This window comes from Argopecten irradians, chromosome 11 (genome assembly GCF_041381155.1).
Source record: "Argopecten irradians isolate NY chromosome 11, Ai_NY, whole genome shotgun sequence".
Classification (NCBI taxonomy): domain Eukaryota; kingdom Metazoa; phylum Mollusca; class Bivalvia; order Pectinida; family Pectinidae; genus Argopecten; species Argopecten irradians.
In genome coordinates, this window is record NC_091144.1 from 29002467 (window position 1) to 29029694 (window position 27228).

The 27228-nt window shown below is 33.8% G+C and overlaps 1 protein-coding gene across 6 annotated transcripts; it reads left to right on the plus strand.

Moving 5' to 3' along the window:
* The first annotated feature begins 1414 nt into the window (after positions 1–1414).
* LOC138335224 (scavenger receptor cysteine-rich type 1 protein M160-like) lies at positions 1415–27004 on the plus strand. 6 transcript variants are annotated; one of them, XM_069284205.1, is made up of 14 exons: positions 1419–3033; positions 5528–5666; positions 5818–5969; positions 11016–11169; positions 13658–13830; positions 14905–15033; positions 15210–15341; positions 16943–17074; positions 17567–17701; positions 17902–18033; positions 18859–18993; positions 19683–19829; positions 21504–21585; positions 22406–27004. In XM_069284205.1, the coding sequence occupies exons 1-14, from the start codon at positions 2940–2942 to the stop codon at positions 22797–22799; spliced, it is 2130 nt and encodes a 709-aa protein (XP_069140306.1). In that variant the 5' UTR covers positions 1419–2939; the 3' UTR covers positions 22800–27004. The 6 variants fall into 6 exon arrangements, with proteins under 6 accessions (XP_069140308.1, XP_069140306.1, XP_069140310.1 ...); XM_069284207.1 differs by lacking the exon at positions 17902–18033 and having other exon boundaries at positions 1415–3033; XM_069284206.1 differs by lacking the exon at positions 16943–17074 and having other exon boundaries at positions 1423–3033.
* Positions 27005–27228: the final 224 nt, after the last annotated feature.

A 27228-nucleotide genomic window follows, 5' to 3' on the forward strand; every position in this document is an offset into this window, starting at 1 on the left:
ATATTCTGTATTTGCATATTACAGAGTTATCTTCCTTTTGTTGGTAGGTATTGAATGTGACGTCATGTGTTTGCGGGCGCGACGTCATAATTTTCGTGATAGTGACGAAATACTCAGAATGTAAATACATATAAATCATATACATTAAAATATAGTAGATAATCTATGTATAAAATATCCATAAAATACTTTTCTTTTTAAGTTTAAATAAACATAAATTATAGCTTTGAACTTTAATAACCAATAGTTTATACCTTTCATTGTAACAATAAACCTTATGAGATAACATTTATTTTTATAGATTTGAAAAACTAACTTATGAAACAATGTACACGTTGTTATACTTTAAAAGCATTGATGTAACTATTTTTTAACTTCATCTGGGTATGAAAGAAATTTTGCTTGTAAACTGTGTGAATCCGCGTAGCATCAATGCTAATAATTACTTTTCAGAATATTTGATTACATATCATACGTTTCAACGTACGATTCCATTGATTTTCCAATGGATTATTTTTTTCTAAATCAATACGCAACATCGACGTATCTATTGTGACGTCATTATAACGTCGGGTTTTCGCGCCATTCTCGGATTTTATCTTTTCTTCATCGTGTATGAAGATTAGGTATCTGCCAATCAGAGAGTCTGATTTACTAGGAAAACAAATACAAATCAATTATGTGCATATGACACTTAATACATATGTATTTAGATAAGGGAGATAACTCTTATAGCTACATCATCAATACACTATATGGTCATATCATTAAATTAGGTTATGGAACTTTCTAGAATATAATCATGTATGTTGATTAAAAAATAAGAATCCAGAATGCTATATTTCTAGAAAGTTCTGTGTGTTTATTTGTTTACTATTTTTACTTCTAGAAATAGAAGGTTCTCCAATATTCTTGTATTAGGGTTTAGCTATACATACCCCAGCTGTGCAAGGCTAATCAGAACTGTAATGATACCTGTAATTAGAGCTGTGAAGAATTGTAGAGAACCATATTCGATTCTATTGGGAGAGCTATTGTGACTTTATCTGTGGATTGTTACATCGCATTGTGTGGATTTATTCATATTGCCTGGAACTTTACAAATTATCTGTGGACATCAATTTACCTTGTGGAATTGTGAACATTATTAATTCGGAACCTGAAAGGATTAAGAACTTTACCAGGATACTCACATTCAGATAAGTAACACTTTAAATTCTCGTGTTATTGTTGTACCACAATCAATTACTTCAGATATTGTAAACTATCTTTATATATAAAACTGTATATATATATATTTGTTTTTCGAATTCAGCTGCTGGTTTCAAATTTCTGTTATTCTTGCTATCTCTGAATAAAATGGTATATATTATTAAATTGCTTTTTTTAAAAATTCAGCTGCTGATTTCTAATTTCTGTTATTCTTGTCGCAACAACGTATCTATTCTTCATTACAAAATTTTAGACTTAAAGGACTTTAAACTAGAATATTAAAGTTTGGCTAATCACCATTTCACGATTTCGCTTCAACGGTTATCTTATTCAACCAATTACTAATACATTGTAATTTCGTGACATTTGGAATTATTCGTAAAATCGCGAAAATATCATCCTTGCAAAAATAACGGGTACACATTATCTCTTCATGAATTGCGATACGTGTTTTGCGAGCAATCTAATTTGTTTACACCTAAAAACTATTGTTATTTTGTAGTATTAACATATGCATGTAGGTGTATCTGATTGCTTTCAAAATGTCACGTAAGTGACCTTTCCGGTTTCGGCGTTGTTGTAAACTACCATGTATAAAGGAAGTATTAAATGAGTACGGAAATACGAGGACCTGTATATCTGATTTAACATGTACATGTAGTTGATTTATATTCATTGGCCGCGTTTAAAGGCCCACCACCTTTTCGAAACAACTAAAAAAAATGATAACATGAAAAAATAAATATCGATGACCTATGATGAGGCAAAAACACCAAAATGCAAAAAACAAAAGGTTTGCTTCGTAATCTATGAAACATTGAATATTTACTAAGGTGGTTTGCAGTCTAGCGCACGGACAATCAACTACCGCGCGGTATTTAGGACGACGGCGGGACACATAATACGACCCGCGTTATGAAAAATAACATTTTATTTATTATAATTTAATTGTTCAGAATATGATGAAAAGTGTAGTATGTATTAACGGAACGTTGAATCACCAATATCGTTTTACATTCGAATTTTAAGAATTAAGAGCTGTTTCGGAAAGGTAGTGGGCCTTTAAATTTTATAGCACGGGGAGTCATTTGAAATAATACATAATATTGAAAAGAAGTAATGCCTAAATAGAGTATAACGTGAACATATGACGCTCGAAATCATATGTTGATAATTATTGTTATGAGATGATATATTTCTGAGCATGTTATCAAAAGTTCGTGTATTTGTGAACATATAATCAACACTTAGCCTGTTTAGTATTTATTCAATTAAGTATGGATATGAACACGGTATTATGCCATATGTAGGGGTGACTTTTCTTAGAAACATTAAATAAAATGACCTTGCAATTTATCGTTGATATTTTCATGTGAATATAAAAGTAAAATGAGATAGATTTCTTAAACAGAAAATGACAATAAACATACCGAAATAAAATGAAATCATAGTTCAAAAACGTTGTATTAAATAAGAAATGTGATGTTGAGATTGAGGGCGTGCCTGTCCAAATTTGTAAAACACGATCCTGGTATAGAGATAAGTCTAGTATGTGGGAAACAGGATGAGCACGGTGAGAAATATTGCATCCTATGTAAAATACTTGGTACAGGATACTTAGGTTAAACCGAGGTAACGGAAGACTATACTCAGTTTTGTATAACATAAAAAACTTCCTTGTTACTGGTGATTTAACTTCTAGTCACAGCCAGAATAAATATTGTTTGATGAAGGTCAGCAACATGAAAGACATTTGGTATCGTCTGCTTATTCTTCTTTCAATGGCGATATCGTCAACAAACGGGGCGGATCACAATTCAGGTGAGTATATGCACTGACTTGATACAATTAAACTGATAAGACAATGATGTGAGTACAGTGACATTGTCATAATATGTGTTGTATACACGCGAAATTTTGAAAATATAATGATATGTTAAGTGATGATAACGAATTGTGATGTGTAGATTTAAAACAAGTAACCATAAATTCACTGTGGAAGCTGGTAGATGGAAAATAGTGAGCCCTTGGTAATCCGACACCATTTATCAAAGCCTCCGTCTGGATTACGAATTTTCATTACTGCCTAATATTGTGTTCTTATATTATATGTAACGTATCGGTAATCCGTTCCCTAATATTTTCGTCCGGACTGTGAGTTTTCCGGATTATCGGTGTCCGGATTATCGATATCCGCATTATCGGGGAATCACTGTTATACGATATATTAAATAAAACTTGTCCTTACTGTGATACTAGTGATATTAGTGATGAATTTCATTATCTATCAAAGTTCTCATTTTTTTGACGTTTGAAAAAAACCAAGTAATATTATACGATAGCAAATATTGTTATTCACAGTCAATAAACTCTAGAAATATCAAAACATTAAGACATTTATAAGAAATTATCAAGGTTCTGCTTAAGAAGGTATGTACAGTTTTCTCCTTCAATATTGCATTTGTCGAATATTCCATTGCATGTTGCATATTACAGAGTTATCTGCACTTGCGGGTAGTTATTGATTGTGACGTCATATGTTTCGGAGCGCAACGTCATACGTTTCGGAGAAAACGACGTGAATTGCGCTCACAAAATAATGACGTAACAATCGATACCTACCCGCAAGGGAGCTAACTCTGTAATATGCAAAGACCGAATAGCGAGTATGAACACCACTATATATACAAACCGCGGCGCTGTGGAAATCGGACCTGTCATGGTGTTGCAATATATTACATTATTGACTATGATAACATTAATTAAAAAAAAAACCATTAAATAAATTATATTATATATTATAGTTATTTTAAACGTTTTTAATCATATCTCACTCGTATGGATGAAATTATATAGCCATTATTTATTATACAGATGATTGATGAGAGAGGTTGAGGCCAATGCCGGTCTTGATGCATAGTTAGGCGAAACCAAGTATTGCGGTTTTTCAAATAAACCAATTCAGGTCGCCACTTTGAATAGTGTAATTACACGCATTTTCAAATCGAACATAGATATGAGATAATAAAAAATGTTAAATAAGGTGACATGAAGTCTTCAACTGAATTATTTTTTCATCCCCCACTCACAAATTGCTTAGTAGCAACTGTAACTTTCGTCATTGACTACTTCAGTATCATACTACATTGTATATCGCATATTAGTAGCATCCTTGGTACTCCAGAGGTTGCTATCACTGACGTTATATTCACCCCTGGACTATCTCATATTAAAACTGGAAACAGTTAAGGAGAAAACAAATTGCCAATCACAGACCTGCAGGGACTTCCTTTAAAGATTACAGAGAGTCAACAACAGTGTATCTTTACGAAATTCCTTCGATGTACATCAAAAGATCAAATTACGTGTGCCTTCTGTTGCCTAGTTGCCCAGTTGTTTTACTTTGATAAATTCAAGGGGTGGATATAACGTCAGTGATAGTAACCCCTGGAGTATCGAGGATGCTACTAGTATGAGATATCGGTTAATTCACGCCATTCATGGAGCATCAGAGATATTGATCGATGCTCCAACAAAAGCAACATCATACAATTACTCAATCTTAATGTATGACAAAACCCTCTGATACTGGAAAAGTAAACATATAGTATGCTCTTATTTGTGCCGAGTACTCTGGCTTTCTTCCACCTCCTTAACCGACACGTCCTTAAATGTCACTGACTGTTAATAGGACGTTAAACTAAACAAACGAAGCCAAACAGCTGTTAAAGTCAATGAAAAGTTACCGTACTGTTATTTTGTTTGATAAAGGTTGTTTATTACACCACTCAGAAATCACAGTTTTAAGTAATAACTATTTCCTAATTAGCCTTATATTATAGTCCGCTAAACCTGCCTATATTATTAGGATTTAAAGAAAGCCTAATATAGATATATTAGACAAATTTAAAAAGGCCGAATGATATAGGCAGGTTTAGCGGACTATAATTAACTGTGTACGAAATTCAAACCACCCAACAGGAAATAATGAACTCACTTTCAGATTTATTTTCCAACACAAATTACTAAGACGAAAATATGGTGTAAAACGCATGGGAACTCGGTCTTCCTAGCGGATACTTGTATTAAGTTTGCCCTAAATCCAGTTTACTCTGAGTCGTTTTGCCCTAAATCCAGTTCATCCAAAATCGTTTTGTCACAAATCCACAAAAATAAATGACGCCCAGCATCAGTATTTTATCACATGAATGGGTTTATAATTTGTATGATTAAGCCTGTTAAAAGGACCGTTCTGTTTTCAGAATTATAGATGTATTTGTCCATGCTTTCTGAGTCTATTTTTTACTGCTTTTAGTTCGACTGGTGAACGTCGGCCCTCGAAAACGTTCGGGTATGGTTCAACAATTTCGGAGTTCCAAATGGAAATCCTTATGTGGAGGGGTGTGTTGGACAAACCACAATGCTGATGTCACCTGCAAAGAATTGGGATTTGAGTATGTATTCTTTAGCATAGTTCGTAATATTCAATAATAAATGCAATAGCTTTCACGTCAGGTGATTTTTTGTTTGAAAGGATATAGAAAATACTTCTTCTGCAATTTTGTGTTAAGTTTGATCGTTGTTTTGTTTTATGTTTTGATCTAGAAAGGGAACAAAACCTGACGAGGAATCTGAAATAACCGATGAGGTCACCACGGGAAGATACAACTGTAAAGGTTCCGAACATGCGTTAAAAAACTGTTCTGAAATTTCCCAGTGTAGTCAATGCAAATATGGAGCGCAAGTCATATGTCTTGGTAAGAACAAAGTCTTTTATTGCATTTATTCGAAATCGAATGGAGAGACATTTATTTTATAGTTCTATATAGTTATAACCATATAACTGGCCCGTCCAGCCATGCCATACGGCCATGTCTGGACACACGTACTAACACTAGTTTGAAGTCACAGGTTGTTATGACGTCAATATTAATGAATGACGTCACACGATTGTCTCTAGAACTGTAGACGTTACCTTCAAATCCGAATGGGATTCAACTGTTTTATATAAGACGAAATTAAAAGTTTTACTTAAATTTCTATTAATGAAAGTTATATGATGAACAGAATCATTCACTTGTAGCTATGGAATATGAAATGTATCAAACTTGTTTAAAGCTTTGATATGCCATTCGCCTGAATGACGTCACGATAGAGACTTTGACATTGCGTATTGATTCTGAAAAAAAGATTCCCTTGAAAAATCACTTGAATGATACAGTAAAACATATTTTATTTTATCAAATAGATTATAAAATTAATGATAGCATATTGATATCACAATTTTCTAAAAATTTTATTAGGTTATGAAAAAAATCATTTTTTCTTATACTCCGATGAAATTGAAAAATAGGTGGCTGGGAGCGGCAATAATATTGCAGTATAGTCCTTTGCGTTCACAAAATAATACATTACACGCTGTAATAAATTATTCAGGAGCGTTCACGAAAACTGTAGATTAGTCAGTAATAATTGACTCTTGCGTTCACACGCAATACAGTGATGTATCTCTGCGTTCGCACTCTGATTACAGGCTTCATGCTATTGTGTATTATTTACAGCTCTAAGCTCAACATGAAAATTTCATCGTGATGTCACGTCATGCAGTGCATGAAAAAAATTTCCATACCAATATTTTTTACCAGAGAATTTTGTTGAATGAGTTTGAATTCTCTTCATTCTGAATGGAGCTGTACAAGAGGCAACATTGGCAGACAGTGCAGATCAGATCTTTATAAAGTCAAACTATCTAGAATGATTGTCAAATATCCATTAAGGAAGTTTATTTTGTGTTATATGTTTAACTTTAACTGCTGTTTATGTCAAAAGCAGACAATTCACTTGGATATAACTTCTCGGTAATTCACAAGATAATGAGGATTAGCATGAAAAGAGAAATACTTTTGAATATACCGCTCTACGTTATGAAATGAAGCAATAACAACAGTTAAAGAATATGATTTGTCTTATAAAAACCACAATAACAAGATTTAGTGAATTCTAAAGGAAACTGCATGGAATTAAGTGAAAACGGCAAAGTGATAAAAAGAAACTTGAGTCTTTTTTTTTCAAATTTGTCCAGTAGGCTTTGTGTGAATCTTGGATAAGGAATCACACAATTAATCACTCAAAGTGTTCAATTTCGGGAAACGTGAAAATTATGTCTTATGTGTATGCATTCAAGAAATGAAGTAATTCAAAAACAGTGAAATTATTGGGATATCAAATTTAATGAAAGCATTCAATTTTCAAAGAAAGAAAGTGCATGTTTCAACTAAAAATCAAAACATCATTTTAGGAATGCCTGTGCTGTCAAAAAACATGTTGTAAGGAGTTTGGATTTTCAATACAAGGAGTATTTTTTTAGCGTTGTGGTTGATATAATTTGGATTTAAGCCGATGTCTACGAATCAATGTATTAAACAGAAAATATGTAATAATATATATTATTGAAGTCTTGTATTATTACATTTATATGGAATTTAATTTGATTTATTTGTTATTTATCTGTCTATTCACAATGCTGCACGTAGTTTTGCTCTCTACCTTTCACTGTACATTAATTTACCTGGACCTGTAGATTAGTTGAAACTAATCTACAGCTACAGGTAAACTAATGTACAGTGAAAGGTGTACTTATCTACAGACAAAAACAAGTACTTGAATAAAGTCCAACTAAACCACGGGTGACAACAAAAGATGACATCATAGCCATGTTTTAACTTAGTAAATATGATACATATTAGTTTCTGTTACAGAGGAATTGATATGTGAATAACAAAGAATTTTCTCATGTGAATAATTTCAGATTTTTTAAATGAATGTTTCTTCATCATATTGATGTATTATTTTAAAGTTGTATTGCTGCTAATTTCACTGTAACGATATGTAACTTAAACATTTGATATTTAAACATTGACATGTAACTTGATGATTTAGCCTATAAGAGAGCCGAAATCTAGGAATCATATATTCCTGGTTTTGAATAAAGGGCCTTCAATCACCCGCCATGTTCAGTGACTTCGGGTTTTGTCGGATTCCTAATCGTATCACGTGACTGACGTTCGACACGACCTGCACGTGGTGAGCCAGGTAACTAGCGTAAGCACACATGTGTTTGTTTACGTTTTCTTTCTGGCTTATATGAGCAAATCATGCTAGTATATGTCCACAGATTGAGTATTTGAAACATCCAATTTACACATTACCGTAAAATGTTGTGTGTATCAAATATTGTAATGTGCGAGCATTATTTTCTTTGTAGATAGAGTCTGATGAGGTCGACCACAAATTTTGTTTATGAAAAATTGTTGATATTTTCTCTTGGTTTCACAACTCTCGTTTTACTTCGAGATTGTCGCGACGATGTTCGGAAGAGTTCGGAATGATTCGGCATCTTTCGAGCCTATTTTTCACGTGTACACGTAAAAAGATTTTTTACTTTTATAATTAAAGATACTTCCAGTGCTTCAACTTTATAAAAAGTGGTAAAATTAGAAAGTATGAAACTCAGGCAGACGGAGAAAAATGTGTATAACACTAATACAGTTTTCACTATGACAATAAGAGCGAAAGTTATAGACCATACAACTTTAAACTCAGCCATGATCATTCATATACGGATGTTGCCACATGTAGAATAGAACTTCGATAAGGCGAACTTCAATTAGTCGAAATATCGATGTCTCGGACATATCTTTCGTTAAAATAAAAACAGGATTTTTTTTTCTTCATAGTATATACTTTTACTTACCTTGATAATACTATTTTATTTATAACACATGAGCTAGAGAACCGATGTATGAGTCGAATGAATAGAAATCTACATAACATTGTATTTATAAGCATACTTTTAAACATTACAATTCAAACAACTTTCCTAAAAACTCATACCAGTGTTGCACGATAATCAGTTTTTCTGCTTCGTTACAAGAACGTGTCACAATTTATTAATGAAAATGAACACAACGATAGGTCACTATGTGCAGACGTGGGATGTCTGCTTCCGGATGAAACATCTTTTTAGGCCAAAAAATGTCTGTTTAGGGTTACCGGAGACCAACCCTATTTTTTTTACCCCCGACCCTAATTTTTTTCTGTTTTACTCTAGGCCAATCTGATCTGTTAATTACCTTCTTTCTTAGTCAAATCTCCAATTATTCATTGTTAAATAAAGAGTCTAGAGTAAAAGACACTTAATGTTTTAATCATTTGATAGATAGGAGCTATATAATATCTGTTTAGTAAACAGCTCGTGTATGCTAACAAATCTTTCGTACAAAGGTGTGACCAAGTCAAATCAGTAGCTTTCTTTGAAGTCAACATTGTTTGCGCTACACCACATGGAGTCTAACCAATCGAGGTAACTCCCAGAGATTTCATTGGCTGTCGTAACAGAATGTTACAACATTTGAGGGAGGAGTCTAATCCGGACGCTTGAAACGCAGTTCACTGTAAACCGATTATTCGAATTATTTTATGTGTCGAAGTAAATAGGACAGTCCATTTATATAGCAGTTAACGGTAAATTACCTCAGATGAGTCGAACGAAACATGTTACTGTACTGAAAATAAGTTTTCACTCCTTCGGCGGGTCAATGAGCTGTTGAATGTTGATACTAATGTGATCAGTGTGAGTACACGCATATAGATATGTAGACACGTGTTGATATACTCTTATACACACATGTAGATTTATACACACGTATATATATATGTGTGTCATATATAGGTTGCCTCTCCATCAACGAATTTCTCATGATCATGTAGTTGGCATATACCGACCCGAGCAGAATACTAAGACGCTCATCTCATTATGTTAAATAATCTACTACAGAAAATAGCTTGCTTAAACACACACCTTATCACTATAATATCGTATGTATATCGTAATAAAAAGTATCAGATTATTTAATTTCAGAGTGTCTGTCTTTGAAAATGACAGTTCTGTGATTAACTGATAGAGACTCGCTGCCACGACTCTTCCCAGTAATGATTAATAATCTATGTGTCCGGCACCCTGTGTATTTTAAGTAAGATGACTGCTAGCTTCTATGTATCAGTTCAAAATGTGACACATTACTTGTTAGCAACAATGTAAACCTGACAAATTTAAGTGCAATTAATCTTCCTACACGTACAAATCTTTACAATTTTCTGACACTGATCACATACTATTGGCAATTGTAAGGCAAATATAATTCATATGTTTATTGCAAACAGGAAAAACAAAATATTATCAAGTGATTAAACGTGTCACCTTTTGAACAACTGTTCCTTCTGAGGTGTCCTGCTCAGAAGCCTAATTTCGTAAGATTGTATAGAATATACCTTTTCTCACAACATTCATTTACCCCACATACAAGATAGTCCACCCTGTAAGAAAGTTTATGCCATGTCTGTCGCATACAAGGGAGTAAAATGACCGCTATGGTTGCCGAACAATCTACGAAATAACAAAATGGAAATCGGTTGTTATAAATGTTATTTATTACTGAATTCTCACTTCTTTTTCAATAATGATATATAACATAAACATGTTATTGACGTTATTCGTTATCAATTCAATTAGTTTGGAGAAAAACATTTTTAACTTGAACCTCAAAGGTGGGGTACAAAAATTCAAATGCGTCTGAATGGCAAGTGTAATACATGTAATTAACAGAACACTAAAGAAGAAAAGTTAAAGCACCCGTTAGGATTTAACGATTGGTTGAAAGTGATGTGTATGACTAGCATATATCAATTAAACGTATATTGTTTTGATTTACCATGTAACTCATGTTCTTTAAAATCATCATCAGGTGCAGTTCGCTTAAATGATTCTGATTCCCCTGGAAACTATAGGGTCGAGGTTTTCAGACAGAACAGCAAGCAAAAATGGAGATGGGGAGGTCTATGTCCGAGATGTTGGACACCAACTAACACCGATGTTGTTTGCAGACAGTTTGGGTTCGGGTAAATATTCTTATTACAAAACTTCCGGAGATTGCACATTTTCGATACTCCAGGGGTTCCGATCACTTACGATCTCTACACCCCTGGACTATCTCATAGTGAAATTGAAGGTAGCTCAGCGGAAAACATCTGACAATCAATCACAGGCTAACAAAGATTTCCTTTGAAGACTACAGAGCGAGCGACGCTTAACATCAAAGCCACACAGTCAACCACAGTGTACCGTTATACGGATCTTTTGATGTACATCAAAGGACTAAATTACCTGTTCTGTTCTGTTGCCTCCAGTTTTATCACGAGATAGTCCAAGGGTGAAGAGATCGTAAGTGATCGGAACCCCTGGAATATCGAGGATGGAGATTGCAGGAATCGTATTCTTTTCTCCCAGCTTCTTTTTAGTAGTGTCCATATAGATGCGTATTCTACATTGTTTTTTTTAATATACCTCTACTACTTTTTTCCCAAAGCAATCGCTCAGCTTTGTGTTAGTTTTTCGAACTAACACACCCCTGGAAGTTAGCACACACCCGGACTCGGCTATTTCCGTTTAACCAATCAGATTCGCTCCGCCTCGGGAAAGAGACAAGTCTCGGGAAACCAGCAACTTGCTATATCCCTCAAGCCCATACTTTAATTGTATATAGTTGCAGGTTATATCTTGGATAAATAACTGCAATACTACTCTCCGTATAGCCGGCTATTTTCACGGGTCAGACAAATGCGATTAAACTTGAAACGGGAAAAGTATATCTTAGCGAATCACGAGAGTGCATATGATGTATATAATTCCATTATTTGTTTACTTGGACCACAAACAAGGAAAATTAATTTTTAGCTAATCAAATTTTAGCGATTTGGCGTCAAGGGTTTATATTATAATTCAACCAATGCCAATGATCGACTACTCTCCGTATAGCCGGCTATTTTCACGGGTCAGACAAATGCGATTAAACTTGAAACGGGAAAAGTATATCTTAGCGAATCGATTTGGCGTCAAGGGTTTATATTATAATTCAACCAATGCCAATGTCGTGATCTTATGGAGGACCCGAGAAATCAAGAAAACATAACCGGCTATACGGTATTTTGCTGATTAAATGTTTGCGACATCACTTATAAAATGTCTCGCGAAATTATTTCATTATTTCCCACGATAATTACCGGATATATAGTAAAATTCCTTTTTAATATGTGGGAGTATTATGTCCAGCTTTTAAATTTCGATGTCATAACCACGCGAATTCCGGTTATTTTCGCGGACTAAAATTTTCACGATTTGATCTAAAAATGAGAAACGATTTAAATTTTCTCAATATGTCGCGGATCAAATTTTCGCGATCATAGCAATGTCCCGCGAAAATATCATTAATGTTTGCGTGGGACTAATATCTCCAGTGGTAATGGACCGTAACTCTGTAATCGTCCCGCTGAAATGACGTTTCCGCGGGATATCATCTTATGACGTCATTCTATCACCAATAGAAATAATAGTCCCACACAAACGTTATCAGGTAATCACGTGGTACATGAATTAGTACCCTTTAGAAAATGAGTTCCGTTCAATCAGCCGTTATCAGATATTAAACTTTGTACAAATAGACATATGATTGAAATAATACATACATATATACATGCATACATACATACATACATACATACATACATACAATACATACATACATACATACATACATACATACATACATACATACATACATACATACATACATATATACATGCATACATACATACATACATACATACATACATACATACATACATACATACAATTCATACATACATACAATTCATACATACATACATACATACATACATACACACATACATATGTATAATATGATATAGTATAATATGATATGATATAATATAGTATGATATAATATAATCCCCCTCTCATCCGAGTATCTCTGATATGATGGATGAGAAGGATTCTCTGAAATAAAACCCGAAGGCTATAGGTGCGTGACACTGACGTATAAAAAAATGTTGTATAAAAAGTCTATCCGAAACATCCCACACGCTTCTTAAAAGACAAAATTTGTTGACAATCTAAAACTGATAGAGGTGAGTGGGAGGGTATTTTAACCCTCCAGCCTTCGGGCTTCATTACAGAGACTCCTACCCCTACCCGGCTTAGACATAGACCGCATATCGTTCAAATAGTAGCTTTGTACCGTACAAGCCCTACAGACCTGTTGAGCTACCAGTCATGCACCTGACTGACAAAAAAGCGTGTGGGATGTTTCGGGTAGACTTTTTATAGGACCGGGGTCAAGCACGGGCTACCTAGGGTCAGCTACCATGATTGGTTGGATATTTTTAGTCTTTTAACGTCAGTGTCACGCATCTATATGTTGACATAGTGCAATTTTAACCCGAACTGCCGTAGGGCGAGAATGGAAGAGAATTATGTATTGGTATACTCACAGTGTTCCTATGAAATTATGACTTTATTTCGTGTCAATAGATCCAGTAAAGTTAAGGACACTTCACACATGCATTCAAATTCAACGATATGGGAACACGTACAGATAAACTGTACTGGCACAGAGAATCATCTCTATGATTGTAATAAGACTGAGGGGCAGTCATGTGAAGGATGCGCAAGTCAAGCCGTCACAGTCCAATGCCCCAAAAAAGGTAAACATTTAAAGAGGATACACCACTGACGAATGATATTTTTTGTCAATAAAAAACCAGGATAAGACGATTTACTATTTTCTTTCAGTTACAAAAGTTACTTATTTACATTATTACAAACATTTAAATGTTTGAGCTTCTGATATTACTTCAAGACCAACATATTAGAAATAATTATTTGCGCCCAGAAAAAATTCCATGGCACTCTCTCCTATATGGAATAAAGTAGCGATTGCGCATGCATCAGAAGTTAAAAAAATATTATATGTATTTTTCTGTCCATTACACACATATATACACGACTAAACACCAATTATTGTTCAAATAATGATGATGTTGAATCGATAAAACTATGGATGATATTACGCAAAACCGCTTTTCTGGTCGATTTAACTCACTTCATTAGTCTTGCATGCACTGCATTTGTGTCATGAAGGTATTTTACCAGAGAGCAGTCTTTGTATTGAAGGCAATTGCTGTGCTTTATCAAATTGTTGTAATTTCTGTCATGCCTCAGTTTAATAGGTGATTAGGCAAGCACGTGTTAACATGTTCAAATCAATATCAAATTAATTATTTATAGATTCTCCACTGCCGACAGATCACACACGATATTTGAACAATAATAATAAAAAGTTTTAAAATAACCTGATTTGCTTTTGGTGGATGCGCAATTAGTACTTCATTTCAAACAGGACATGGATTTTTTTCGGGATGCAATTGATTTTTTTTAATGTTTTTATCTTGAAGAAAAAGAAGAATCTCAAACTTTACAATGATGGTAATGGTGTAAAGTAACTTTTGTAACTGAAGAAAAATACTAATTCGTCTGGTCTTGTTTTTGATAGCGAAAAAATATCATCCGTCAGCGGTGGAGCATCTTTATAGCAAACATTACTAGCTTTCTAACTTCTCCCTTCTTTATGTCTACTTGCCATATTTTGAGAAGCATAATGAAAAAAAAAGATACCAAATGATAACTGAACTTCTGAAAATTATTTGGCTCATGAAAGCCCAAACTATTACTACCAAGCCCAAACTATTACTTTAAAAAAGATATCTTCATCAATTCAGAACCCACTTACCACGAGAAGTGTGAGCCTGAACATGACTGTAAGACAGGTGAATTACATTGCATAAACAATCGTTGCGATTGTGTTACCGGTTTCTACTGGAATAAAGAGGAGAAGAGTTGTACAAAACGTAAGTTTATCAGTGAATATTTCATTTGAGTTTTATTTTAAGAATATTTAAATTCTAACTTTTTATTTTATAATTTATAAACGATAATGTTATCTTTTCTTCAATTTTGACTATATATGATTTTTTCGATAGTTTTCGTTTTTAACAATTTCATACCTGTAATAATATGCTTTCAGGACCAAGTTACAATCAATCTTGTACTGATACGACAGGCTGTTTTGGTGATCTTAGTTGTCAAGGAAACACATGTAGATGTAATGACGAAACCCTACTATTTTGGAATGGTAATGAAATGAATTGCACAGACAGTAAGTACATTACTTAACTTATTTTTTCAATATCGTGTTATAGGTATAATAAAAAATTCTGAAATATCAATAAACTAAATCTAAGTCATGTTTAAATAACCAAATACAAAATGAAATTAGAAAAAACCCGTTAAAAACAAATCTTAAATGAAAGTTCATCTCATGAGATGTTATGAATCAACGTGTAGATATTATCGGTATGTAAATCCCTAAAATGAATCAACGTGTAGATATTATCGGTATAAAAATTGCAAAAATGAATCAACGTATAGATATAATTGGTAAGTAAATCGCTAAATTGAATCAACGTATAGATGTTATCGGTATGTAAATCGCTAAAATGAATCAACGTGTAGATGTTATCGGTATGTAAATCGCTAAAATGAATCAACGTGTAGATGTTATCGGTATGTAAATCGCTAAAATGAATCAACGTGTAGATGTTATCGGTATGTAAATCGCTAAAATGAATCAACGTGTAGATGTTATCGGTATGTAAATCGCTAAAATGAATCAACGTGTAGATGTTATCGGTATGTAAATCGCTAAAATGAATCAACGTGTAGATGTTATCGTATGTAAATCGTAAATGTCAACGTGTAGATTTATCGTATGTAAATCGCTAAATGAATCAACGTGTAGATGTTATCGGTATGTAAATCGCTAAAATGAATCAACGTGTAGATGTTATCGGTATGTAAATCGCTAAAATGAATCAACGTGTAGATGTTATCGGTATGTAAATCGCTAAATGAATCAACGTGTAGATGTTATCGGTATGTAAATCGCTAAAATGAATCAACGTGTAGATGTTATCGGTATGTAAATCGCTAAAATGAATCAACGTGTAGATGTTATCGGTATGTAAATCGCTAAAATGAATCAACGTGTAGATGTTATCGTATGTAAATCGCTAAAATGAATCAACGTGTAGATGTTATCGGTATGTAAATCGCTAAAATGAATCAACGTGTAGATGTTATCGGTATGTAAATCGCTAAAATGAATCAACTGTAGATGTTATCGGTATGTAATCGCTAAAATGAATCAACGTGTAGATGTTATCGGTATGTAAATCGCTAAAATGAATCAACGTGTAGATGTTATCGGTATGTAAATCGCTAAAATGAAATCCACACGTGTAGATGTTATCGGTATGTAAATCGCTAAAATGAATCAAGTGTAGATGTTATCGGTATGTAAATCGTAAATGAATCAACGTGTAGATGTTATCGGTATGTAAATCGCTAAAATGAATCAACGTGTAGATGTTATCGGTATGTAAATCGCTAAAATGAATCAACGTGTAGATGTTATCGGTATGTAAATCGCTAAACTGAATCAACGTGTAGATGTTATCGGTATGTAAATCGCTAAAATGAATCAACGTGTAGATGTTATCGGTATGTAAATCGCTAAAATGAATCAACGTGTAGATGTTATCGGTATGTAAATCGCTAAAATGAATCAACGTGTAGATGTTATCGGTATGTAAATCGCTAAACTGAATCAACGTGTAGATGTTATCGGTATGTAAATCGCTAAAATGAATCAACGTGTAGATGTTATCGGTATGTAAACTTCTCATCATCTTATTGTAGAGCGCAGCTACAACGGAAGCTGTAGCAATGATAAGTCTTGTCAAAATGGCTTAGTTTGCAAACGGAGTCTATGCAAATGTCAAAACGAAACCACCCTATTTTGGAATGTTGACAACGGGAAATGTGATGAGAGTGAGACAGTTTAATTATTTCCCATTATCAATATTTATTCAGATAATGCAGTATGTCAGGAGGCAGAGAACGATAAATATCTGTAATGATGTATTCTGATTGCCTTTTTTATTTTCATTTGTGCATGATTAGTCTTATGAATGAATATAAAATAACTTTTGCATATAGAACATTTTTATGCACGTTTTTGTACCTCCATAATTTGTACGTACAGCCCAGTAGTTAAGATCTTCCGACATAAAACCACAATTGCTCTAACTCTGGGTCATGAGTTTAATTTTGAATCCGTGTACGGCAGTTGCCAGGCACTGGTCGATGGTTTTTATTTGGGCACTTTGGCTTCCCTTCACCATCTAAACATGACCGTTCTTAAATGTCCCTTGCTGTTAATTGTTAACATTAATCAAACCAAAATTATATATACGGTATCATATTTTGTTAATTGAATCCTCTACTGCATGTTGATATTGTTGCCCTGTTGCTTCACATTAGGAGGGGAGTTTAACACGACATGCTCCGACAGGACAAAGTGTATCATTGGTTTAACCTGTACTGAAAATCACGTTTGTCGGTGTGAGAACGAAACAAAGTCATACTGGGATAGTGATAGAACTGCATGTACTGATAGTAAGTTCAGTTTTGCCTCGTAATGTAAAATAAATCGGCTTGCTTGTACATTTGCATGGAGTGATATACAAAAATTAACAAAATTAGACTGTAGACTGTCGTTAATTAATACATATATGTCGACAGAATATGTTGATAAATTCAAAAGTATAGCGTATCGACAATTCAATTGCCTGACTATCTGGATTTGATTATTGTAGAACGTAGTTACAACCAAAGTTGTGACATTCAGGAGTATTGTCAAAACGGTTTGCGATGTACCATAAATATCTGCCAATGTGAAAACGAATCTAGGTCATTTTGGAACGCCAACGAGAGGAAATGTGTTAAAAGTAAGTCACATAAATACCTTTGTGATAATCTGATAATAATAGACAGCTCATCAATCATTCCATACTATTTTTTGATAACATCAGACAGTATATTATGCATTCATTCTTCCGTGACTGATATTAGATATATATTATGCATGGCTTTTGTGTTTAAACGGGTAAATGGTGCATGACTTATATTCTTCTTTTTGTTTTGATAAGATAATCCAGCAAAGAAAAAACTTCAAAGAAAGTATATCTTAAGACATTATTCTTGAATATTTAAACGCTCTCCCTCTCTTCCGGAGCCGTTCGCACAGGTTACGTTGGAAGAACATTTTTACAATTTCCAGGGACATTGCTGGGATCGTGAAAGTTTTATCCGAGAAGTTTAGGAAAAAGTTGAATTATATACCCTTAATGTCAATTTGTAGATATTTCAAACCGTTCAAATATAGTTTTCTCGTTTTTAGTAAAATCGCGAAAATTTACTCGTGTAATTAAACGGCTAGATATACGATATTTTGTTTGTGTAAATGAAGGTCACGAGTATTTCAAATGTTCCGTCATATTACAATTCGAATAGCATGTTAAGCAGTTACAAGGTACTGACGATAGGTTTGAGATTGTTCTGCGGGCACTCCGGCTTCCATCTTTCTCATAAACCGTAAATAATAGCGTTTGTCAATAAGACATAAGAATAGGAAGTAAATATTCTAATGTATTATTGGTCCTTTCGAATATTTGAATGCACGCTTTTATTTTTTTTTCATATAAGATATTCAATTTGTAAAAATATGTTTCTGTAAAATGAAGTTAATTCTATTTTATTTATTTACAAATTAGGGCAAGGTTTCAACATGCCATGTACGAACAGGACAATGTGTATCCATGGTTTGATCTGTTCGGAGCGCCATGTTTGCAGATGTGTGAACGTCACAAGTTCATATTGGAATAGGGATAAAACTAAATGTATCAAAAGTAAGTTTTTTTTTTTTTTTTTTTTTTTTTTTTTTTTTTGAAATTTTCATTGGATCTTGTTGTTGTAGATGTGAGGTTGAGTTGGGGATCTCGCTCTAGGACTACATGGTCTCGGTTGTTTATAGCACAAGAACACATCTGTTTCAGTGCCAAGTCTTTATTTTCATTTAATACTTGTCTTTTATTATTAGAGATTTCCAATAAAGGAGAATAACTCGTGTAAGTTAGCGTTAGAATAATCTCCCTTAGAATATACTGAGGAATATAGTGTTACCAATATATCCATTTATACAACATTGTGGTACGTATGTTCATGTTGCATTGGAATTGATATTAGGTAAAAAATTGCGTCCAACCGCCATCGGAGCTGTTGTTGATAAAATACGAGTAAAATGTCGTCTGATTGGAGACACTGAAAGAAAAAGACTTATTCTTACACAAATAAAAAGCGAAATTTTAGTTTCATGTAATATAACAAATATTAAAAAATTGTGTAATGATAGATACATGCACATTAAACAATCTCATGACAATCGTAGGGGTTATATAGATTTTAAGAGTTTTACAACGTTTTGTTGATGATATGGTTGTAGGTTTATGATTCAATTTTAGACAATGATTAAAGTAATTTTGAAAATAAGGAACATAAAATAAATAAATACATATAAAAGCATGGTGATCGTATCTAGGATCCGGACTTGGTGAAAATTGTACATTAGACATGAACGAAAGCTGTGAAGACACTTTGGAATGCAAAGAGAACAACAGTCTAGGTGCTGTCTGTATGTACACGGACGGTATCCCGCCAAGTGGACAGATTGCGGAGCATCAAGGAAGTAAGTACGCCAACAGAACACCATTGTATAAGGTAGACTAACTTATTACATAATTACCAATTCATTTTACTTATTTAAGCATTGATGTCACTAGTTTTTAATTAAGAAATTTTGTTTTCAAACTGTGTGAATCCGCGTAAATCTATGGCTGATATCCAATCCTATAACACCTTTTTGTCAATAAAACATTTGGAAAATGAATTATGAATTGAATAATTGTCCATTCTTAATAACGTACCTATTATCTAAACATTAAGACGTTTGCGAGATCGCAAAACGACGTGGATAAAGTACGATTTACCGTCGATACCATCCGAGTCCTACCATCCGATGATTATGACATCATTATTTGACGTTATTTTTGTGAAGTCATAATCACCGGAAGGTGAGACTGATCAACAGTAAAAATAAATTTACCCACGTCACTTTGGAATATTGATACCCTCGGATTGTAACCCCTCTTTGTTCAGACTGCCAGCTGCTGAATGAGGAATACAGTATTTTCTAAACAGCTTATCCAATGATATTTAATTTGTATAGAATTCTATGAATCTATGAAAGAAATATTGCAAGTACATGTGCAGAATCTCTATGAATTTATTTTAGAATTTATTTAGGAAACACATACGTTATTGAAAAAAATACCATTCACTCGCCCATTCTCCATGTTGCTGTATTTATAACATATTTATAACACGTATTTAGTAAATAAGCTATAAACACTTTTCTTAATGATGTTCCACTGCAAACAAATGGTATATTTTCTCTATCAAAAACAGGAGTAGACAATTTAGTATTTTTCTTCAGTTACAAAAGTTTCTTACTTTACACCATTTCCACCATTGAAAAATTTGAGCTTCCTATTTACTTCAAGATAAAGATATTAAAGTTATATGTGCCATATTATTCATATTCACGAATCAAGATTTAATATGTTTTTCATCGCCAAAAGTTATTAAATTTTAAAAATTTTACTTTCAATGCATTTTACGAATATTAGCAGTACTGTCTAAAATCATTGTATGTTCATCAATAGTGAAGCGAAATGAGTAGCTTCGGTCAGATCATGAAGCCAAATTATGGTCTACAATTTCATTTCACATTTTACAGTGTTATTAATAATTGTAAAGTGATTTCTGCAGGAATTTTTCATGTAAAAATACCAAAAATACAACAATTTTACAGTACATAACTTCTGTGTTGTAACTAATGTTTATAAAGCAATTTTCACGACTTAATTCATCAAACCTTATGGTTTTAAAAAGATTAATGAAGAAACATTTACATGTCGAAATTTCGACCAGTTACGGCACATAAAACTTAAAAATAATTATTGCATTCCGAAAAAAATCCGTGGCACTATGTCCTATATGGAATGAAGTGTACTGATTGCGCATGCATCAAAACGAAAATTAATTATATTATTTTTGTCTTTATTAGACACATATATACAATGATGATGAGTAGCGTTTAAGGTCAGTCGGCTGTGGAGCATCTTAAATGTTCGTCTACTTTGAAATAAAATTAATTAGATTCCCTTGACATTAATTAGTGGCGGCGGATACTTATTTTTTTACTTGTGTTTATATATGTATTTTAGATAAAATAATTTGAAAAACGATGTTTATTTTTGGCTCTGTGGAGTACTGGATATTGTTGTGATATATTTTTCAGAGCACATCATGTGGCTGATAGTTGGTGGGGCTGCTATCCTGTTGATCATTCTAATAGTCATTGCACTTTGTGTGATTAAGAGGTAAGTTCTGGTCGGTCATTCGAATTGGGTAACTCAATAAGCCAACGAACACCCAGGAGAAATTGTCATTTATTAAGCGTCTTAACTATTAAATATCATAGTTTCTCATCATCTTATTTTCGTCCAACAGTAACTTTCTTTGTTAATTCATTTTTAAACCATGTGTTTACATATTGATACATTCAAAGCGTTAACCATGGAAGGAGCAGAATCTTTGAGAAATACAATTTGGTGGATTCGTTTCCGATATTCTATCGTGTAACATATACATTTGTATATGCATAGTGGCGACTACATATAAATATTGATCCCTTTCCTATCGTCTTTAATATATCAATTTAGCTAAATACCTAGCACAAAAAAGGAAGTCACGATGCAACCAAAGTTATCAAAATCTGATTCAGATACATCTACTTACAATCCCTTCGTTTGATAAAGATCTGACGACATCCCATTAGATTTCGCACTGGCCTATCGAATCACTACTTCCAGAATCACGGAAATAGATTTAAAGGGACGAAAAAATTTGCAAGAACTGTCAAAATCATTTTCGTGTCTAGTCGCATAAGCCAAAGTGCACACCATAGCGTAATGTATAGCATAGCCAGGTGGAGAAAATGCATTGAACTGAAGTACATCGAGTATAATTAAGGTCCCCAGAGCGTTACTCCCAATGGGATGTTGCCAGATCCTCTATGTAACGGAGTGATATATTGTAATAAGACTGTCTTACCATACTTGTAAAATGTACACATTAATGTGTTGCAATCGTTCTTTTTCCTTTCAAAATTCTGTCTATCATGTTTGGTATATCTTGTAGGAGGAGGCGGAATACTTACAAACGAGGCCAAGAAAACCCCAATCAACAACACAAACCGAACCAGTTACTCTACAGTGAGGCCGTTGGGAATGGAACTCACGAAAATGACGATGGATTACTTTATAGCATAGCACCTGGTGACGCCACGGCCCAAGGATCACAAATAGAAATGGCGGAAACTAGTGACTATGGTTACGGTGTTTTAGGCGGCAAGCGCGTGGAGAATGATGCTGACGGAATGTATTCGCACACGAAACAATGGACCAACACAGGAGAATACGATATGTTTGTTAGAAACAACAGAGACAATGAGGTTAATGATGTTAATGATATATATGATCACGCCCGAGGCGTTCCGCAGGAAGGCGATTATGACGAATTTCAGAAGAAATGATTTCCCCTCATATCACCCTATGTTATATAGAGTTTGCCCATGTAAGATAGCTATTTAGGATAAATCTATCTTACATGGCATTTCACGCGCGCGGATTAATTTGTTACATGAAGACAACTGTTGAAATATGCCATCTAGGCCTACCTGTTGCACAGGGGCACGTAAATGCTGTTAATATATATAATATTTTGATCATGTGTGCATCGTATCCTATTAGAATATGACGTACATGTATATCTACTAGGCGTAATCATTAATGAATATGTTGCGTGCCCCTGTGTCACGTGTAAACCAGTTAGGCCTAAGTAAATAAATGACCTACTATCATGTCCCGTACTGTAGCCTGCATGTTTCTGTTAACTTACTGACAACACACACAAATGCTAAATGATTATAGAACTCTGAATAATAGACACACATTTATGATTTCAAACATTCTGTCGAACATGAAAACCACATATTATAGTTAACGTACGTTAGCCTACCATCTGAGCGAGAAAAGTCCCCCGCTTCGCTTCTAAACAAGAATCACGTTTGAATACGTACAATCCTGTATCACAACAAAGGTCGGATACTCGTATCGAAATCATGTTCGCTGGATCCCATATGAACAACTGTGAAAAATGTTGATACAACAAAACAAGCTCCAAAATCAAAACATATCGTCTGATCATGGTGATCGAGAGCGACTCGGAGTAGCCTTGACCGCCAATATATGAATAGAATTCCGACGAAAGTCGTGACGTCACGTATGACGCAGTGCTTTGACTGAAGTGACAAAACAGTGAAAATTACCGCTACGTTTCTTCAGAATGACAACAATGTTGTAGTTAGAACTGAAATACATGTAACACACAAAATCAATCTTTTCTCTTTGATTGTTTTTTGTTTTGGATATTGGCGCTATATATTTCGCGGATGTACGCAAACGTGTACGATGTGATCGAGTACAGGAAAAAAGTCGGTCAGGCCACGAAATATTTTTCCGAGTATTATACATTCACCCAGATAAGATACAACAAAATTATCTTATTTTGTCCGCAAACTTTCAGTTTGCAAGAAACGGGTATGCTTTTTAAGGATTTCTTATTGTTTTAGCATAAAATTATGTAATAAAAAATCCGAAAAAATGAAGTAAAATGAAGGACCGGCAGGTATTTTAACGAAAATTTGGTAATGATATGAGAGAAAAAGACTCTTTCATTATATACACATGGAGGATAGGGGATATTCCACCCTTGGGGTCAGAAAATGTGGTAAAGCCTCGGGTTTTACCACATTTTCTGACCCCTCGGGTGGAATACCCCTATCCCCCATGTGTACATATGAAAGAGTCTTATAATATTATCATTATCTACATAAATGTATTGAATACCTATGACCAGAATAAAATATGGATGAATTTTGACAATATTCAATCATACCAAAGCGCGTCTTCGATACAGTGTCGTTATGTCAACCCCTGGATTATCTCATAGTAAAACTGAAGGCAGTTTAGGAGAAGTAAAATCGACCAATCACATGCCTGCAGAGGTTTTGCAGGGAGAGCAACGCACACCTTCGAAGCCACAAGTCAACCACAGTGTACCGTTATTCGGTTTTTTATGTACATCAAAGAAAATGTCGCATGGCTGTGACTGGTCAGTTTTGTCTCCTGAGCTGCCTCAATGATATATACCAATGTTGGATATAACGACAGTAACCCCTGAAGTATCACGGATGACCCGAGCGATTCAGCAGGTGGAATCCTTTAATTGAATTTCAAAGAAAGCAGTGCTAATATCTTCAAAGAATTGAAGATTTGTTTTTACATTGATGGTTTCATGTAATAAATATTTGGAGATCTATTTTTCTTCGACAAATATAAGGTGATTTTCTTAACAATCTTGATCAAAGAATAGTACAAATCGCACATTCCACCATACACAATTTTTATAAGGTTATATTTGGCTTTAATACTGCTCTATTGTTAATAACTATATGTATTATACAGATATTTTTTGCATTGTTATTTTTAATATTTAAAGCAATGCTCATTTAAATGTGTTTGTTATGGTATTGATTTGATACTGTTATGTTATTGTAAATGATAAATTTATTAGAACAGCTTGTGATGTTTAAATCATATAAATGTACATATCTTTGATATCGTTATTTTATATCGGTGGAGACTGATTGACGTCTTTTCTCACATACTAGAAAGAAAAAGAATTAGTGGATAAAGGATGGAGTATTTCAGGGGTTCCTAGTAAACTAATGTCAAGTTTTAAGATTATTTGATCTTGATTTGAAAAAAATGTCGTTAAACTAATCACAGAGCATATATGTGCAATTATGGTTTGGTATATTCGTATACAATATATTTATGTCAACATTTTTATTTATCTTTTTTACATACATGTATTTCTGAATTATTTTTCATGATTGCATACTATGATATGTAAATCTAGAAATTCATGCAAATGAAGATATATATAATGAGAATTGATCAACTGAAGATAGATGATGTATCCATTTTATTATCGATATTCTTTGGGGTTCTATCGCTGTCTTTATATCCACCGCTGGAATAGGTCACTGCGAAACTGAAAGCATTTCAGGAGAAAAATCATGACCAATCACAAGCCGTCAGAGTCTTTTTTGAAGATAATGTACACTACATCGACCATAATCAAAGCCACACAGTCAATCACAGTATGTTTTTATTCGATTTAAACTACTCGTCTCATCTGCTGTCGCGCATAGTGCCTTCAGTTTTTCCAATAACATATTCTAGTGGTGGATATAACGACAGTGACTCCTGGAATATCGAGTACGCCCAGACGAACAATTCAAAAGACCGCCAATGAAAAATTCCATTTAATGCTTTTTAATATTATGCTCGGAAATCCTAGGTTGCAATAAATATTTTAAAAATTTAATCATAGCTTTGGCATCAAACACTGATATTGTACATTTTGTTATATTGATTTGCAGTACAACATGTACTGATAACTATCTAGAATTTCTTTGTTTTTATTTACGTTCATCCATCGTACTTCCTCGATGCTCCAGGGGTTCCGATCACTTACGATCTCTACACCCCTGGACTATCTCAAAGTAAAATTGCGGTATGGTCTTTGATGTTGGGCATCGCTCTCTCTGTAATCTTCAAATGGAATCTTTTCAGGCCTGTGGTTGGATCAGCTGTTTTCCGCTGAGCTGCCCCCAATTTTACTATGAGATAGTCCAGGGGTGTAGATTCGTAAGTGATCGGAACCCCTGGAGTATCGAGGATGGATTACATTTATAAAATTTTGTATTTTATATCATGTCATATCCTTGTGCACACGTCCAACAACAAACTGAATGTAGTGTCTTAGCTCACTTGGCCTGAAGGGCTGTAGAAGTTTATGCCATGGCGCATCGTCCGTTTGCCGTTTGTCCATCTTATGTTTATCATAGGTTTATATAGCTTTATAAGTTTCATAGCTTTATTATTGATAAAAAATCATTGTTACTAAAATGTTATAATCATTGGCGTTAAAAATATTATGAGGGAATTTTGATATAAAATAATAAGAAGATATTCCCCATCTTTTTATCAAAACTACTTTTTGGCCGGTTATATATAATAATGATTAATGCCGAAAATAAGTCATAAATGATATCCAATAATAGCATTAGCATATAAACAGGTCATCACATAATCATATCAATGGTTAATTATCTAGTAGAAAATTGATATATAATTTCTGACCTAGCTTAGCCCTTGTCTCGTTGATTGCCTCATCTTTATGGTAAACCTGTGTGATCACCCACCTCTGAGTAAAGACTATCTGCTTAATAAGACCAATGTCTCAAATGGTCAGTTTCAACACAATTTGTCCTGTGTATAAAGACCACTCGGCTATACAGACCATCTGCTTAATAAGATCACTTTCTAATGGGCACAAATGACCCATTTCAATACAATTTGACCTGTGTATAAAGACCACCTGTTAATAAGACCATTTTCTCAAGGTCCGTAATGACTCATTTCCAATAAATTTCCCTGTATATAAAGACCACTTTGTAATAAGGACGTTTTAGTCCCTTATATGGTTTAATAGACAGGTTTACTTTTTTATGTCTTGAGTTATAACCTAATTACATGTATATGTACATAATATGGATCTCATATTGTGAGTGTGCTGTGAGTATTAAAGATGCTCCACCGCTGACAAGTGTTTTTGTTTTACTCTGTCAAACGGATTTGTATTTTTTTTGAGTTACAAATTTTACTTCTTTACACCATTACCGCCATTGAAAAGTCTGATTTTTATTTATTTTACTTTAAGATGAAAGTATTAAAACTAATTGATTAAAAGTGGATGAAAAGATGAACCCTGAATTTTTGGACGTACAATCATTTACCTTGCCAAAGCCTGCACTGGACAATAACAGCAGA

Excerpts from the sequence above, each read along its gene's own strand:
- LOC138335224 (XM_069284205.1), top strand. The coding sequence starts at position 2,940 with ATGAAGGTCAGCAACATGAAAGACATTTGGTATCGTCTGCTTATTCTT. Across the intron at positions 3,034-5,527 it reads CGGGGCGGATCACAATTCAG|TTCGACTGGTGAACGTCGGC; the intron begins GTGAGTATATGC and ends TACTGCTTTTAG. Across the intron at positions 11,170-13,657 it reads TGCAGACAGTTTGGGTTCGG|ATCCAGTAAAGTTAAGGACA; the intron begins GTAAATATTCTT and ends TCGTGTCAATAG.